This window comes from Lutra lutra, chromosome 1 (assembly GCF_902655055.1).
Source record: "Lutra lutra chromosome 1, mLutLut1.2, whole genome shotgun sequence".
NCBI classification, from domain to species: Eukaryota; Metazoa; Chordata; class Mammalia; order Carnivora; family Mustelidae; genus Lutra; species Lutra lutra.
The window spans coordinates 59,486,755-59,503,002 of record NC_062278.1 but is presented as its reverse complement, the minus strand read 5'-3'; the positions used below and the strand labels follow the sequence as shown (position 1 = coordinate 59,503,002).

The following is a 16,248-nucleotide window of genomic DNA, read 5'->3' as shown; positions in this document are numbered from 1 at the left end:
ACTGTTTTTGGATCTGTTTTTGTTCACAAATATATCCCCAGCAACTACAACAATGCTTCAAACACAGTAGACATTTTGTAAGTATTTGTTAATATGATTATGAGCAGACCACGTCGTAGTTGTTCATTATACATGTTGGATGAATTAATGAGGCCCAGAAGACCCCGAGGGACTCATGGTTACACTTACAGTTTTTGGTATCTTGCCCGCTAGGGGTCCAGGAGTAGTTGAAGCCTTGAGTAGTCACACTGGAATTGCTGGCTGAAAGACAAAATTCTCGGAATCCAGCCTTTTTATACAGCTGTAATTTAACTTTACTTTGATGTGCTGAATTTTTAATCTTTGTGACTTTGGGGAAATCTGAAGTTGAAAATATGCTTTCCTACACAGGAACACAGCTGGCATATTAAGCGAAAGCTCTGTAGTTTATGTTTAATGCCAACTTGTCACTGCTTTTCTTTCTTTTTCTGTTCTTGTCGCCAATTCAGATCACTGGGAGTACTGTCAAGACTACTTTCATGTTATCTTAAAATTCCATGAGAAATGAAAAGTATAGTATAATAATTCACCAACCCATATTTTAAAGATTATACTGATTGTCATGTCAATGTATAGCCACCATTTAGATTACAATTTGCCACAGAGCAACTCAAAACCAAAATACCAACATCAAATGAAAAATACAGCCTTTTGCCAAAACCTCAGTGTTGTCAGAGCTGTAGTAAAGCTTGTGTTTTGTTTCTTTTCAGTCACTATACTCACTTTGAGGGGTGGTATTTGGAGTTGAGGTATCTACTTCTCCAACGGCTATGGAAGATATAGCTGGATATCCTATTTTGAAAAGAAAATTCCCAAATTAAACACCAAACATGGTGTTTACATTCCCATGTTTAATATGCTGCTGTAACTAACAAGGGTGGCATGTAGAGCATAGAACATTAGAGAAGGAAAGAATGTTGGTGAATACATAGTCTAATGGCTTCATTTTATGAAACTGATTCCAAAAGGCATATGCTTGTGGCACCATAGCCAATATTCAATATCATTTATATGATATTAACTCAGCTCTCCTAATTCCAAGTATATCACATTCACACTTTCAAAATATGTTGTGTTAGTGTCTACTCTGTGCAGGACTCCAGTCTACACACAACAATGAAGACAAGGTCCTCACTCTCATGGAACTTACCTTGCAGTGAGTTTTCACAACTGTACATAACATTTTCATATGTGCAATATGGTTACTTATCTACTGCAGTTCTTAGCTTTCAAAATCATCTCCATCTTTCTAGTTCATCATTTTCCATTCTTCTCCTCTCTCCCTCTTCCTCCCAAAATGAAGGACTAATTCATATTCCTTTGAAAATATCCCTAGGGTTGAAGCAAGGCAGATTGAAAAAGAAAAATACCCAATACACTCCATTGAAAACATGGTCATACCTCTTGGAAAACAAATATATTTAAGGTCACTTCCATAAATACTCAATTCAAGAAGATACCAGGAGTAGATAGAAAGGGAAACTAAAGGCAAGGAAAATAGAAAAAGTATGTTGATCCCTGTCAAAATCTGGGGGTGGGGATAGTACACAAAATCCATTTCTTGATGTCCTGTACTCTTTTTTTTTTTTTTAAGATTTTTATTTATTTATTTATTTGACAGAGAGAGAGAGAGCACAAGTAGGCAGAGAGGCAGGCAGAGAGAGAGGGGGAAGCAGGCTCCCTGCGGAGCAGAGAGCCCAATGTGGGGCTCAATCCCAGGACCCTGAGATCATGACCTGAGCCAAAAGCAGAGGCTTAACCTCCTGAGACACTCAGGTGCCCCATGTCCTGTACTCTTAACAGATATGGGTCCCACATTTAGTCGGAACTTTCTGGTAACGATGTTTAAAAATGTTAAGCCATTAATGGCTATCATAGGATAAAATCAGCCAATTTTCAAGAGACACACAGCCTTCTTTTTATTGTGATTAACAACAAATTTCTCCTCAGTCTTTTTTAAAAAATATTTTTTAAATATTTTATTTATTTATTTATTTATTTATTTATTTATTTGAGAGAGAGAGAGAGAGAGAGAGCAAGAACAAGCAATAGAGAGGGGCAGAGGGAGAGGGAAAAGCAGGCTTCCCATTGAGCAGGAAGCCCAAGGCAGGGCTCAATCCCAGGACCCTGGGATCATAACCTGAGCTGAAAGAAGACACTTACTGACTAAGCCACCTAGACACCCCTTCTCTCATCTTTTGAAGAAGTATACTGTATACTGTATCTGATATTCTTAATAATATCCTTATAGTATGATAGTATGCTCACTCCCTGTACGCTTGAGTTAGTAATGAATGGGATCCCACCTTCCCAGGTATCTCAGTTCTGGAAAATGACATGCTTAAATTAAAAAAAAAAAAAAGATAATAAAATCTCTGAAAAAAATATATGTAGGATATATAAATAAATTGGCATGATGGTTTATGCCAATCATCTATAAGTGGTTTACAGAAATGATCAACAATAATCATTTTGCAATGCAGGCTGCTAATGGGCATCAAAGACACACTTTACCTGAGCTCCCAGAATACAGTCAGACATGGGGAGATGCGTTAGAGGCTGCCTCAGATGGTGCTGTATGAGGAACTAAAATGGGCAACCAGCATCAGGATGGCAGATAAAATGTTTTAAATACTGAATATGCACAGCTTCATTTATCCAACAAATACTTACTGAGGCTCAGTGTATTTGAGAATTGGGGATGAAGGAAAGAGAGAAATATTGCTCTTAGCCCCACAATTTAGTGAGAATATAGGTCAGCATGTCAGACTATCAGCTTGTCACCAAACCCAGTCTTCTCTCTGGTACAGATGAACTACATCTCTTAGCCTGGTTGGTGGTTGGGTAGGTGTGGTTGATTAGGTGTGGCCGTGTATGAAGTCTAAGCCAATGGAACATGAGTGGGAGTGATGGTTGTCATTTCAAGACCTGATGTATAAAACCTTCCTGTATAAAACCCTGTAAGATCCTCCATGACCTTTCCTCATATGCTATCTGATACTATGAAGCAGGGGGACTTATAAATCACAACCTAAAGGTGACAGACCTGCTAGAAGCCTGGGTTCTTGAATGACCGTGTGGAACAGAACACTGTCACTGGATCACAGAGTGAATCTGAATTTTATTTCTCTTATTGAGATGGCTTTATCTTTGTCCTTATCTGCAGCAATTCCTTCACTAACCTATTTTATTTATTTTTCAAGTTTTATTTAAATTCTAGTTCATTAACATATAGTATAATATTGGCTTCAGGAGTAGAATTTATAGTGATTCATCACTTACATATAACATCCAGTGCTCAACACCAGTCCCTTCTTAATGGCCATCACCCATTTGGCCCATCCCCCCATCCACATCCCTCCAGCAACCCTCAGTTTGTTATCTATAGTTACGAGTCTCTTATGGTTTATTTTCCTCCTCTCTCTTTTTTCCCCTTTCCATATGTTCATCTGTTTTGTTTCTTAAATTCCACATATGAGTACAAACGTATGGTCTTTCTCTGACGGACTTATTTTGATTAGCATAATACACTCTAGTTCCATTCACATCATTGCAAAATCTACTCTAACCATTGCTATTTAACATAGTATTGGAAGACTTACCCTCACCAATCAGACAACAAAAAGAAATAAAAGGCATCCAAATTGGCAAGAAAGAAGTCAAACTTCCACTATGTGCAGAAATGATACTCTTTGTAAAAAACCCAAAAGACTCCACCAAAAAATTGCTAGAACTAATACACGAATTTGGCAATGCTGCAGGATATAAAATCAACCATACAGAAATATGTTGCATTTCTCTATGCCAGTAACGAAGAAGCAGTAACCTATTTTAAAATTTAAATTTAAAAAAGTTAAAGTTAAATTTAAAATTTAACTATTTTAAAATTTTTGTATTATGTTTTTTAAAGTTACTTCATATCCTTTTATTTTAGTTTATTTTTTTGTTGTCATTGTTTTATTTTTATTTTTTAAATTCATTTTATTTTTTTCAGGGTTCCAAGATTCATTGTTTATGCACAGACAAGTGGGTTAAGAAGATATGGTCCATATATACAATGGAGTATTAAGCGTCCATCAGAAAGGATGAATACCCAACTTTTGTATCAACATGGATGGGACTGGAGGAGATTATGCTGAGTGAAATAAGTCAAGCAGAGAGAGTCAATTATCATATGGTTTCACTTACTTGTGGAACATAAGGAATAACATGGAGGACATTGGGAGAAGGAGAGGAGAAGTGAGTTGGGAGAAATCGGAGGGGGAGACAAACCTTATCCTTTTAAAAATAAGGCAAGACAAAAAATGTACAGAGGGATAGAATGACTAGTCATGAGTAATCTTTGGATATTAAGAGATACTGAGAGATATGTGTTTCTCCTAATTAATACAGTAAGAAGAGGTGAGAGAGCTAGGGAGAAGAGAGAGGAAAGAGAAGAAAGACTCTGTCCAGGTTTTAAGAGATTCTCAGAAGGATGAAAAGAATGATCCCTTTACCCTGGAACTCAATTCCTCATGTAGGAGGGAGTGAAGCTTTCACTGTTGGTCAACAGTCTCTTAGCTTAGCTCCCATGAAGGAGCTTCTTTCCTTCCTTCTTTCCTCCCTCCCTCCCTCCCTCCCTCCCTCCCTCCCTCCCTCTCACCCTGAGAACTGACCTCCATAGAATTCACTGAGTGATTTAGTAAGTGAAAGCAGAAAGGAATGGTTTTATTTATTTATTTATTTATTTTAAAGATTTTTTATTTATTTGTCAGAGAGAGAGGGAGAGAGAGCGAGCACAGACAGACAGAATGGCAGGCAGAGGCAGAGGGAGAAGCAGGCTCCCCGCCAAGCAAGGAGCCCGATGTGGGACTCGATCCCGGGACGCTGGGATCATGACCTGAGCCGAAGGCAGCTGCTTAACCAACTGAGCCACCCAGGCGTCCCGAAAGGAATGGTTTTAAAGTAATGATGTGATAACAATGGTGAGAATAATGATAAAGAACTGAGAGGTAATTATCAAGAGAACTTTGTATTTTATTTGTAGGCAGTGTTACTGTTACCTAGAAACCTCAGTCTAATAAGCAACTGCCAGTCACCTATTAAAATATCTCTTACTTGACAAGCAATGGACATCATCCCCAGCCAATCCAATGACCCATACTGACCAATAGCTCCATGTGATTTAATTCTGTCAGGAATCAGTGGAATCCTGATGAAGTAAGATAACTTTTTTTTTTTTTTTTAGATTTTATTTATTTGACAGAGATCACAAGTAGGCAGAGAAGCAGGCAGAGAGAGAGAGGAGGGGAAGCAGGCTCCCCGCTGAGCAGAGAGCTCTATGCGGGCCTTGATCCCAGGATCCTGAGATCATGACCAGAGCTGAAGGTAGAGGCTTAACCCACTGAGCCACCCAGGTGCCCCCGAAGTATGATAACTTGACAGAGAATTTCATTTGTATTAATAAGACTGATTAAATTTCTTTTCTGGAGAATCAGAAACTAAGGTGACATAAATCCTTGCTTACTGAAACTTTATTGCAGGGAAAGGAAAATTCATTCATTCATGAACATGCTGTTCTTGGACCACATGGGAGAAGGAACAGTGAAGTGTCCCAGCCTCACACGTTGCCTTGATCTTTGTGTTACTGTGCCTCTTGCTTGTCATAGGTATCAGTGCTGCTCTATGCTTCCTCTCACAGGCCTGTTGAGTATATTGAGGGCTGACTGTGTGCCAATAAGTTTGGAAACAAAAGGATCAATGACACCCCATCAATATCCCCAGGGAACCTAAGCTCATTTCAGTCTTCTCGTTCTGCTGAATTTTGTTTGGGTCGTGGCCTGAGGGTCTGTACCATGTTCCACAGGTTATTGAAAAAAATGATCCCTTTACGATGAAACCTTGTTCCTTACATGCAAGTAGCACTAAAGTCATTTAGAAAACTATCTACTTCTTCAGGTGAATTAAATCCCACCCACTCCTCTTGGCTCTACACTATGCTTCAAGGTTAAAATTCCTTGGCATTACATGACCTGACCTCTAACAATCTCCACATTGTTATCTCTTGCTTCTACCTTCCTATGTTCTTTCATTTATTGACACAGCATTTGGGAGCCTCTATCTTCCAGGCATTGCATTTGGCACTGGGGGCACAATGATCAACTCCCTTGGAATTGGAATTCATAGAGGAGACAGACATCAACCAGAGAATTACAGAAAGCAATCCATGTATGAGAACACGTGAAAGAAGGTATTGTGAAAGAAGGCCTTATTCAGAGTTCCAGGAAGGCTCCCCTGCGGATTGGGGTGGAAGAGTGGGGGCAGGAGAGGGGAGGTGGGAGCCTCCGGGCAGAGGACACAGGGCAAAGACCCACTGGGTGGTCTCATACACTGTTAGTAACAGCAATGTGTGGTACCTATGTGTCTATTCAGGACTGGGCCTTTGTAAGCCCTCAACGAGGGTTTGTGCTGTGTGTTGAACTGAGTATGAGACTGTAAGGCATTACTTGTCACAGTGCACACATGTTGCCCCAGCAGCAGACAGTGATCAAACTGTGACATACCAGTAGCAGGAACACTGCTTCTTTCTCAGGGGTGTTTTGTGTGCATGTGTGTGTGTTTTTCAAGATTTCATTTATTTGTCAGAGAGACAGAGAGGGAGATGCAGGCTTCCTGCTAAGCAAGAAGCCTGATGTGGAACTCGATTCCAGGACCCTGGGATCATGACCTGAGCCAAAGGCAGATGCTTAACAGACTGAGTGTCTGTTAAGTGTCCCTGTTGTTTTGTTTTTAAAAGTGTCTTCCTAATGCAAGCTGGTACAACCACTCTGGAAAACAGTATGGAGGTTCCTCAAAAAGTTGAAAATAGAGCTACCTTATGACCCAGCAATTGTACTACTGGGTATCACAAATGTCGTTATCTGAAGGGGCACGTGCACCCGAATGTTTATAGCAGCAATGTCCACAATAGCTAAACTATGGAAAGAACCTAGATGTCCATCAACAGATGAATGGATAAAGAAGATGTGGTGTATATATAGACAATGGAATACTATGCAGCCATCAAAAGAAATGAAATCCTGCCATTTGTGACTACGTGGATGGAACTAGAGGGTATTATACTTAGTGAAATAAGTCAATCAGAGAAAAACAATTATCATATGATCTCCCTGATCTGAGGAAGTTGAGAGGCAACGTGGGGTTTTGGGGGTAGGAAAAGAATAAATGAAACAAGATGGGATCAGGAGGGAGAAAAACCATAAGAGACTCCTAATCTCACAACACAAACTGAGGGTTCCCGGGGTGGGGGAAGGGGGGTGGGGGGTGGGGTTATGGACATTGGGGAGGGTATGTGCTATGGTGAGTGCTGTGAAGTGTGTAAACCTGGCGATTCACAGACCTGTACCCCTGGGGCTAATAATACATTATATGCTAATAAAAAATTTAAAAAAAAAAAGTGTCTTCCTAGAGTCTGACCTGGAGATCTGTAACTATAAAAGGACATAATTGGCTCTCTTTTGACATCAAATAGAGCATTTTATAAGAATTATATTTACACTCCTCTTAGCCAAGTCTTTCAGATTCATACTGATCATCTATTTCAGCATATGAATGATCTGTTTGTCAAGCTCAATTGTTCAAGACTTTGCCTTATTTCCATGTAAAACTGAACCTGGAATTTAATTTATTTCTTCAAATAGTAATATTTTTACTTGACCTTCCACCTATTGACATACTGTCTACCCACATAGCCACCCAGCTTCCTTGGCAAATGTGTAAATTGTACTCCATCGATTCACCTGCAGCTCAAAGAACCTCTAAACCCATAATGACATTAGCTGGAGCGCCGCACTTAAAAGAATATAGGCCGTCAACTACATCTAAACACATCTGCGCCGGTTCACCAATCCCTGATGTCAGGATTAGAGGGATATTGACCTTCAGACCAGCATAAAGGAAATATATGGTGTGAAATCTTGATCTCTGCCCAAGACTGTTTGCCCAGGGGAGGCAGATTATTTGAGGAACATGTGCTCACTGAATGGCTAAGGCAATGTGTATTGCTGGATTACGGGTCTGGAAAGGATTTTCAGGACCACCCCCACACCCCCGGGGGGAAAGGAGAGTAAGCAGGACAGAGTTCATTACATGTTGTGTGGTGTGTTTACACACACTCAGTACTTTATGAAATGAATGCAAGAATAGGCTGGCCAATAGCTTTTTTTCTACAGCTATCTTGTTCCGAAGAGTGAAGACTGGATAAGCAATACTCGATACTTCTGCTCCCCGCTGTGATTTACATTTAACAATCTTGTCCAATGGGATATCTTCCAGTGTAATCCCCCAGCCATTCTGACATGATTTCTCATAAATCAGTTTTGTTGCTTCCCCTAGGCAGCTGCTTCCTTTAGTCTGTACCCTTCAGTGTCTGATCCCCACCTACTGAGCGCTAAGTGTCCTTACTTGTAGAGCTAGCCAATGGTTAGGGTCAGACTGGACCTGATATTTTATCTGAAGTGTTCAGGAGTAGAAAGAATCTAGACTGTGGAGATTAGCTAAAGCTTCAGAGAAGGCTAAATATCAAAATCAACACCATCAGGTCCAAGGGTTCATATGCAGACAAAAATCTGAGGCAGAGCCCAAAGGCCTGTGGCCTGGTAGACAGTAAAATGGGAAAGTAGGCAAGTTGGTCGTGCTAGAAATGCGAGCTCTGTGTAACTGGGGTCCTGCTTGTCTTGTTCGTTGTTGTATCCCAGCACCTCTTAAGTTCCTGGCACCTTTTAGGCACTCAATGTGTATTTGTTGAATGAATAAATGTCTTGGATGATTGCCACCATCGGGGCTGGCATTTTTGAGGCCTGTTCTTTTAGTCACACGCCCTGAAGCTAGTTCAAAGCCAGAGTTCGAAGGCACAGGGCCCTACTCAGAGCACCAGGAGCGCCTGAGTTAAGTACTGCCTCACCTGAGACTGGTCAGGTGTCTCCGATTGTTCCACCCCATCAGGTTGCCTTGTCTCCCCATTTAGCTTGTCAGTGTCATGTCTTTTCCTAGGACAGTGCTGCAGATGCAGCTGGGACTCAGAAAACACCGATCCGTTCAGGCTGAATTGTGCTGGGCTCCCTGGGTAACTCCTGCAGTTTGTTACGAGGCTCTCCTTCTCTAGTCAAAGAACATTGTTTGCATTATCTTACATTCATTAAAAAAATATCCTTAAGCTGAGGAAGAAAAAAAAATACAAACTGGATGTTTGCAGCAAGACATGTAGCTTAATAATTAGGACTGAATTATACAGTGCATTCCATAGTAGAATTTGGAATGAAACCACAGCCTTTTGAAGCTGGTCTCCATGACATGTTCCATCGTGTTTCCTTTCTTAAAAGAACACAAAGGGTGAATCCTTTTAGCTTCTGAGACATAAGGCAGCCAGTCATCATGTGATTTCACAATGACTCTCCAGATTACCAAGACAAAATTTGGATTTTTCAGTTGTAATTCAGTGTTTCTTCTAAGAAAATAAGTTTTGTTTAGCCTAAAAGAGCCACTGATTTAACATTTTTTGACATTTTAGACTGAAAATTGTTCCAAACATAATTTGTTACTCTTTTGACAGAGGTCCAGATTTTATAAAGTGAGAAACAGCTATTCTCATACCTGAGCCTTGATCCTAAAATGGTTTCTCAATCTCAGCACCACTGACATTTTGGACCAGATAATTCTTTGTTGTGGAGGCTGTCCTATCCTGTGCTATATAACATGTGGCATTCTTAGCTTTGGCAGGTGGCACCCTCCCCACCAATTGTGGCAAACAAAAATGTCCCCAGACACTGCCAAATGTCCCTGGGAGAGGGGGTGGCCAAGTTTCCCTGCTGAGAACCACTGATCTACAAAAGTCCTGTGGTTCAGTGTGGTAGGATCTTATTTTTTTTTTAAATTTTTTATTTTTTTTTTTATTTATTTGTCAGAGAGAGAGGGAGAGAGAGCGAGCACAGACAGGGTAGGATCTTATTTTAAGGAGCTCTTGTGACTCTCCAGAAATTTCCCAACCATATCACTTTAGCATGAGAGTAGATCAGATTTTCTTCCTGCTTTTTAATGAGTATGTTCATTTGACTGTATTCTCTTTCCCTGTCTAATACTAGAGCTACTTTATATTGCAGCCTCTTTAAGGTAACAAATGTTCTTTTTCTTTCCTTGAATTTCTTCACAGAAATAAGAATGGTATTTGGTCTGATGGATGCATTTAATGTATTTCAACTAACCCTGTGGAAAACTCGGTATGAGAAACTCATTTCTGCTTTCAGCTGGTAGAAGGTTAGTATCATAAGGGGCATAATTGTTTTCTTTTTTGGTCACTGTCGGATTCTCAGTACCTGGAAGAATACCTGGTATGTAGTCATGGCTTAATAAATATTTGGTAAATTAATTATGTCACTTCTTTTCTAAAAAATATTTACTGGGCTCCCAGTCCCATTTTCTAAGGGATAACACTGAGAATTCTTGGGCTGGAGCTTAACACTTTCTTTATTCTGCATTTTCTAATCTTCTTCTCTGCTTCTCTGCTATATAATCCCATCCTCTGACCCAAACTTATCTCCTAATATTTTCTCAAATTCCCACAAACATTCTTGCCAATGCACAAATTACTCACTTTGTTCTCTTTGCTTAGAATTTTTTTCAAGCTCTCAACTGAGTCAAATAAATGCAACACATCCTTAAAAGGTCAGTTATCTTATTTCCTCTCTTTGGTAACATTTCCTGGCTCCAAGAACCCACAGGGACATCTTCTTATTCAAAGTCTAAAATTTGCTGGTCTGTACCTCTCCCTGAGTATTTTAATTCTATAAGATGCAGCACCTTTCACTATACTATTTTTGAATTATCATTTTTGTGGGCAGATATAATCTCTTTCCAAGTACACTGCAACCATTTTGAAGGCAGAAATAAATTATCATCTCTTGTTAAAGACATCATACAGTATATTAAATGACGCTTATATAGTGAAGGAGCAGTATTCTCCTTAATTCTTTTATTCAACTAGTACTTTTTTCCCCTCATTTTTAAAATTTAATTTCTTTTCAGTGTAACAGAATTCATTGTTTATGCACCACACCCAGTGCTCCATTCAACTAGTGCTTTTGTGCATCTACTCCATGCTGGGTATATGTCCCCTGTCCTCACAAAGTGTTCAGGCCAATTGGAGAAACCCTGGTATCAAATGTGGCAAGAACTAGATTTGAGTCCAAAGACTCTGGTGTGAATACTAACTTTGCCACTTACTAGTGGTGTGGTCGTCTCAGTGACTTCATCTCAATGACTTCATCTGGAAAATGGGGATGATAATGCTTGCTCTGTCTACCTCCCATAATAAAGATCAAGCTGTATTGCATTTTATGTGCAAATATTTTCTAAATGACAGGATATGGTGGTTTTAATTCATCCACAGTTTCTTTAATACTCTTCCCTTCAAGAAGTGGAACCTAATTCTCCTCTTGAGTCTGAGCTGGACTTAGTGACTCGCTTCTAATAAAGCAAAATGATGCGTGCAATAAAACGGCAGTGCAACTTCTGTCTTGGTTACTCTGTTTCTTGAATTCCTTGGTCTGAGCAAGGGCAGCTGTTCCAATGTAAGAAGCTTTCTGGAGAGGCCCATATGGTGAGGGACAAAGGCCTCCTGACAACATGCTCAAACTTGGAAGCAGAACTCTCAGCCCCAGTCAAGCCTTCAGATAACTGAAGCCACAACCAACCCCATTTGACTCTAACCTCATGAAAAGACCTGAAACATACCATCCAGCTCAGCTGTTCCTGGCTTTCTGACCCCAAAATCATGTAAGACAATATATGTTTTAAAAGTTGCTAATGTCGGAGATAATTGATTAGGGAGAGCTGGGTAACTGGATAATATGTAGAGTACTAAAGAAATTTAAGGTATTGTTTTTGACTATGCAAATATTTGTTGAATGAAGGATAACATAATCTACTGAGGCTTATTGCTGAATGATGAGTTAGGAATGGAAGAAAAAGCAGCTTCCAATAAAAATTGCAAAACATTAAGAACTAGGAGAAATCAGATGAATGTAAAATTTCTGCTGGGTGATCTGCAGACATTTCCCGCCCTGCCACATACTTCATTTTCTGAGAGGTATCAACCTGTGACAGTGACTGCAGGCTATGTGCCGAAGGGTATAGGCTGAGAGAATTGTTCGTTTCCCCTGACTGCTTTTGTTTTATTTCATTTCCCATTCTCATTTTGAGCTAAAATTGGTAGTTTTAATTAAATAAGAAACGAGAACTGTACTTCTCCTTTGTACGGGATATATATATATACTAAAGAAAGTAACCATGGTTCTTTGTTAAACACAAAGGCTATAGGCGTGGGAATTTATGATTTGTTTGCATCCGTGCGACCTTCTGAAAGCCACTGCTCTCCCTTTGCCAGAGTAACACTGACCCAGCCTGGCCCCCATTATTAATAATGCCATGGGGAGGCTGAATTCACAGTCCTCACCAGTCAACTTTGTCAAAATTAATATGAACTAGAACAAATTTAAATTTAAAACTATCTAACTACATCTGGTCCACAGGATGCCCATTTATAACCAATTTCTTTTTTTTTTTTAATTTTTTTTTTATTAAATTTTTTTATTTTTTCAGCATAACAGTATTCATTATTTTTGCACCACACCCAGTGCTCCATGCAATCCGTGCCCTCTACAATACCCACCACCTGGTGCCCAAAACCTCCCACCCCCCACCCCTTCAAAATTCTCAGATCGTTTTTCAGAGTCCATAGTCTCTCATGGTTCACCTCCCCGTATAACCAATTTCTTAAACACCCCACTGAGAACACAGTTGTGGAGAAGACTGTCAATTTATTAACCTATTTAATAATAAATACAGAATTTAAATTTCTCACTGCATATTTATTGACCCTAATTTTGCCAGGGTTTCAAGTGAAGGGCTTTGGAAGCTATGTTAACTCTTTAAAGCTGTAAGAATAGTACTTAATATATTTGCCTAAAATGTTATAGGTAATAAAAGAATGTGAACCATACAAATTTTCTGAAAATGTTTTCTTTATCAATCTGCTTGGTTAAAAGATTGATAGCTCATGGAAAATAAAACAGGGTAGTCACTCGTTGAAGATGACATGCTACTATATATAAAAAATCCTAAAGACACCACCAAAAAACCACTAGAAGTAATAAATGAATTCAATAAAGTTGCAGGATACTGAATTAATACCCAGAAATCGGTAGCTTTTCTATATACTAATAAGGAAGTCTCAAAAAGAGGAATTAAGAAACAATTCTGTTAGCACTGGGTGTGGTGCAAAAATAATGAATACTGTTATGCTGAAAAAATAAAAAAAAAATAAAAAAAATAAAAAAAAAATTAAAAAAAAGAAACAATTCTGTTTATAATTGCACCAGAAATAAAAAACAAAAACAGAAAAACCTTAAGAATAAACTTAACCTAAGAGGTGAAAGACCTGTATTCTGAAAACTATAAAATACTGATGGAACAAACTGAAGATGACACAAATAAATGGAAAGCATCCTATGCTCACTGATCAGAAGAATTAATAGTGTTAAAATATCCATACTACTCAATTCAGTTTATAGATTCAGTACAATACCTATCAAAATACCAACATCATTTTTCACAGAACTAAAAGAAATAATACTAAAATTTGCATGCAACCACAAAAGACCCCAAAATAGCCAAAAACAATCTTAAGAACAAAGCTGGAAGTATCACAATTCCAGATTTTAAGATATACTACAAAGCTATAGTATTCAAAACAGTATGATACTGACACAAAAACAGACACACAGGGATGCCTGGGTGGCTCAATGTGTTAAACCTCTGCCTTCAGCTCAGGTCCTGATCCCAGGGTCCTGGGATCTAGCCCCATATGGGGCTCTCTGCTCAGCAGGGAACCTGCTTCTCCCTCTTTCTCTGCCTGACTCTCTGCCTACTTGTGATCTCTCTCTGTCAAACAAATAAATAAAATCTTAAAAAAAAAACACCCAGATTGTGGAACAAAATAGAAAGCTCAGAAATAAATCCATGCTTATATGGTCAATTAATCTATGACAAAGAAGGCAAGAATATACAATAGGAAAAAAAAACTCTTCAACAAATAGTGCTGGGAAAACTGGAGACCTACATGTGAAAGAGTGAACGTGAACTATTTTCAAACACCATACACAAAAATCAACTCAAAATGAATTGAAGACCTAAATGTGAGACCTAAAACCATAAAAATCCTAGAAGACTACATAAAAATAAAAAGCTTTTGCACAACAAAGGAAGCTATCAATAAAACAAAAAGTCAACCTACCAAAAGGGAGAAGATAGGGACGCCTGGGTTGCTCAGTTGGTTAAGCAGCTGCCTTCGGCTCAGGTCATGATCCCAGCGTCCTGGGATCGAGTCCCACATCGGGCTCCTTGCTTGGCGGGGAGCCTGCTTCTCCCTCTGCCTCTGCCTGCCATTCTGTCTGCCTGTGCTCGCTCGCTCTCCTCTCTCTCTGACAAATAAATAAAATCTTTAAAACAAAACAAAACAAAACAAAAAAAACCAAAAGGGAGAAGATATCTGCAGAAGGTATATATGCAAATGATATATCCAATAAGAGGCTAATAGCCAAAATATTTAAAGAACTTATAAAACTCAACACCCCAAAAATAAAAATCCAATAAAAAAATCAGCAGAAGACATGAACAGACATTTCTCCAAAGAAGGCATCCAGGTGGCTAAGAGATGTATGGAAAGATGCTCAACACCTTACACTCAACAGAATGGCTAAAATCAAAAACACAAGAAGCAGTAAATGTTGGCAAGGATGTGGAGCAAAAGGAACCCTCATGTACTGTTGGTGGGAATGCAACTGGTGCAGCCGCCTTGGAAAACAGTATGGAGGTTCCTCAGAAATTTAAAAAGAGAACCACCCTATGATCCAATAATTGTGCTACTGGGTATTTACCAAAAAACCCCACAAAAAACACTAATTCAAAGGGATACATGTTGGCAGTGTTATTTATAATAGTCAAACTATGGAAGCAGCCAAATTTCCATTTATCCAGATGAATGGATAAAGAAGATGTGATATCTATTACTATATCTATATCTATATTTATATCTATACAATGGAATGTTATTCAGTCATAACAAAGAATGAAATCTTGCCATTTGCAACAACATGGATACAGCTAAAGAGTACAATGCTGAGCACAATAAGTCAGAGAAAGACAAATACTATATGATCTCACTCATGTGGAATTTAAGAGACAAAACAAATGAGCAGAGAGAAAAAGAAAGAGAGAGAAATTAAGAAACAGACCTTTAATTATAGAGAAAAACTAATGTTACCAGAGGGGCGGGGGTGGGGGTATGGGTGAAATAGGTGATGAGGGTTAAGGAGTGCACTTGTCATGATGAGATGATGAGCACCAGATTATGTATGGAATTGTTGAATGACTGTATTGTACACCTAAAATTAATATAACACTATATGTTAACTAACTGGAACTAAAATAAAACATAAAAAATAAAAAAAGAACTTATACAATTCAATACCAAAAAACCAAATAATCCAATTTAAAAAAATGGGCAGAGAACCTGCAAATATGAAAATTTCATATTTTTTTCTACAGAAGACATACAGGAAAATGCAAATCAAAACCACACTGAGGGGTGCCTGGGTGGCTCAGTCGGTTATGATCTCAGGGTCCTGGGATCGAGCCCCACATTGGGCTCTCTGCTTAGCAGGGATCCTGCTTCCCTCTTTTTCTCTTCCTGCCTCTCTGCCTCCTTGTGATCTCTCTCTGTCAAATAAATAAATAAAGTCTTAAAAAAAAAAAACCACACTGAGATATCACCTTATCCCTGTCAGAATGGCAAAATCAAAAAGACAAGAAATAACAAATGCCAGAGAAGATATGGAGAAAAAAGAACCTTTGTGAAAATACAGCTACTATGGAAAAATAGGATGAAGAAAAAAATAAAAAGTGAAGTACCATATAATGAATTCATGAAAACATGAATTTGAAAAGATATACGATAGGCACCCGTATGTTTATTACAACATTATTTACAATAGCCAAGATATGGAAGCCACCCAAGGGTCTACTCAATAGAGGAGTGGATAAGGAAGATGGATTATTATGTATCCTTAAAAAAGGATGAGTTTGTGCTATTTGCGACAACATGGATAGAGCTTGCGG

General features: G+C 38.8%; 1 protein-coding gene across 4 annotated transcripts in view; it reads right to left on the bottom strand.

Moving 5' to 3' along the window:
- The window catches only part of CD96 (CD96 molecule), an 87,078-nt gene that overhangs the window by 18,147 nt on the left and 52,683 nt on the right, over positions 1-16,248 (bottom strand). For 3 of the 4 annotated variants that reach the window (XM_047724230.1, XM_047724205.1, XM_047724212.1), the window contains 2 exons: positions 763-831; positions 190-261 (listed from right to left, as the gene is read on the bottom strand). In XM_047724230.1, the coding sequence (XP_047580186.1) occupies positions 190-261; positions 763-831 (141 nt within the window). The remainder of the gene's footprint in view (positions 1-189; positions 262-762; positions 832-16,248) is intronic. The other variant, XM_047724222.1, reaches the window with a different exon arrangement.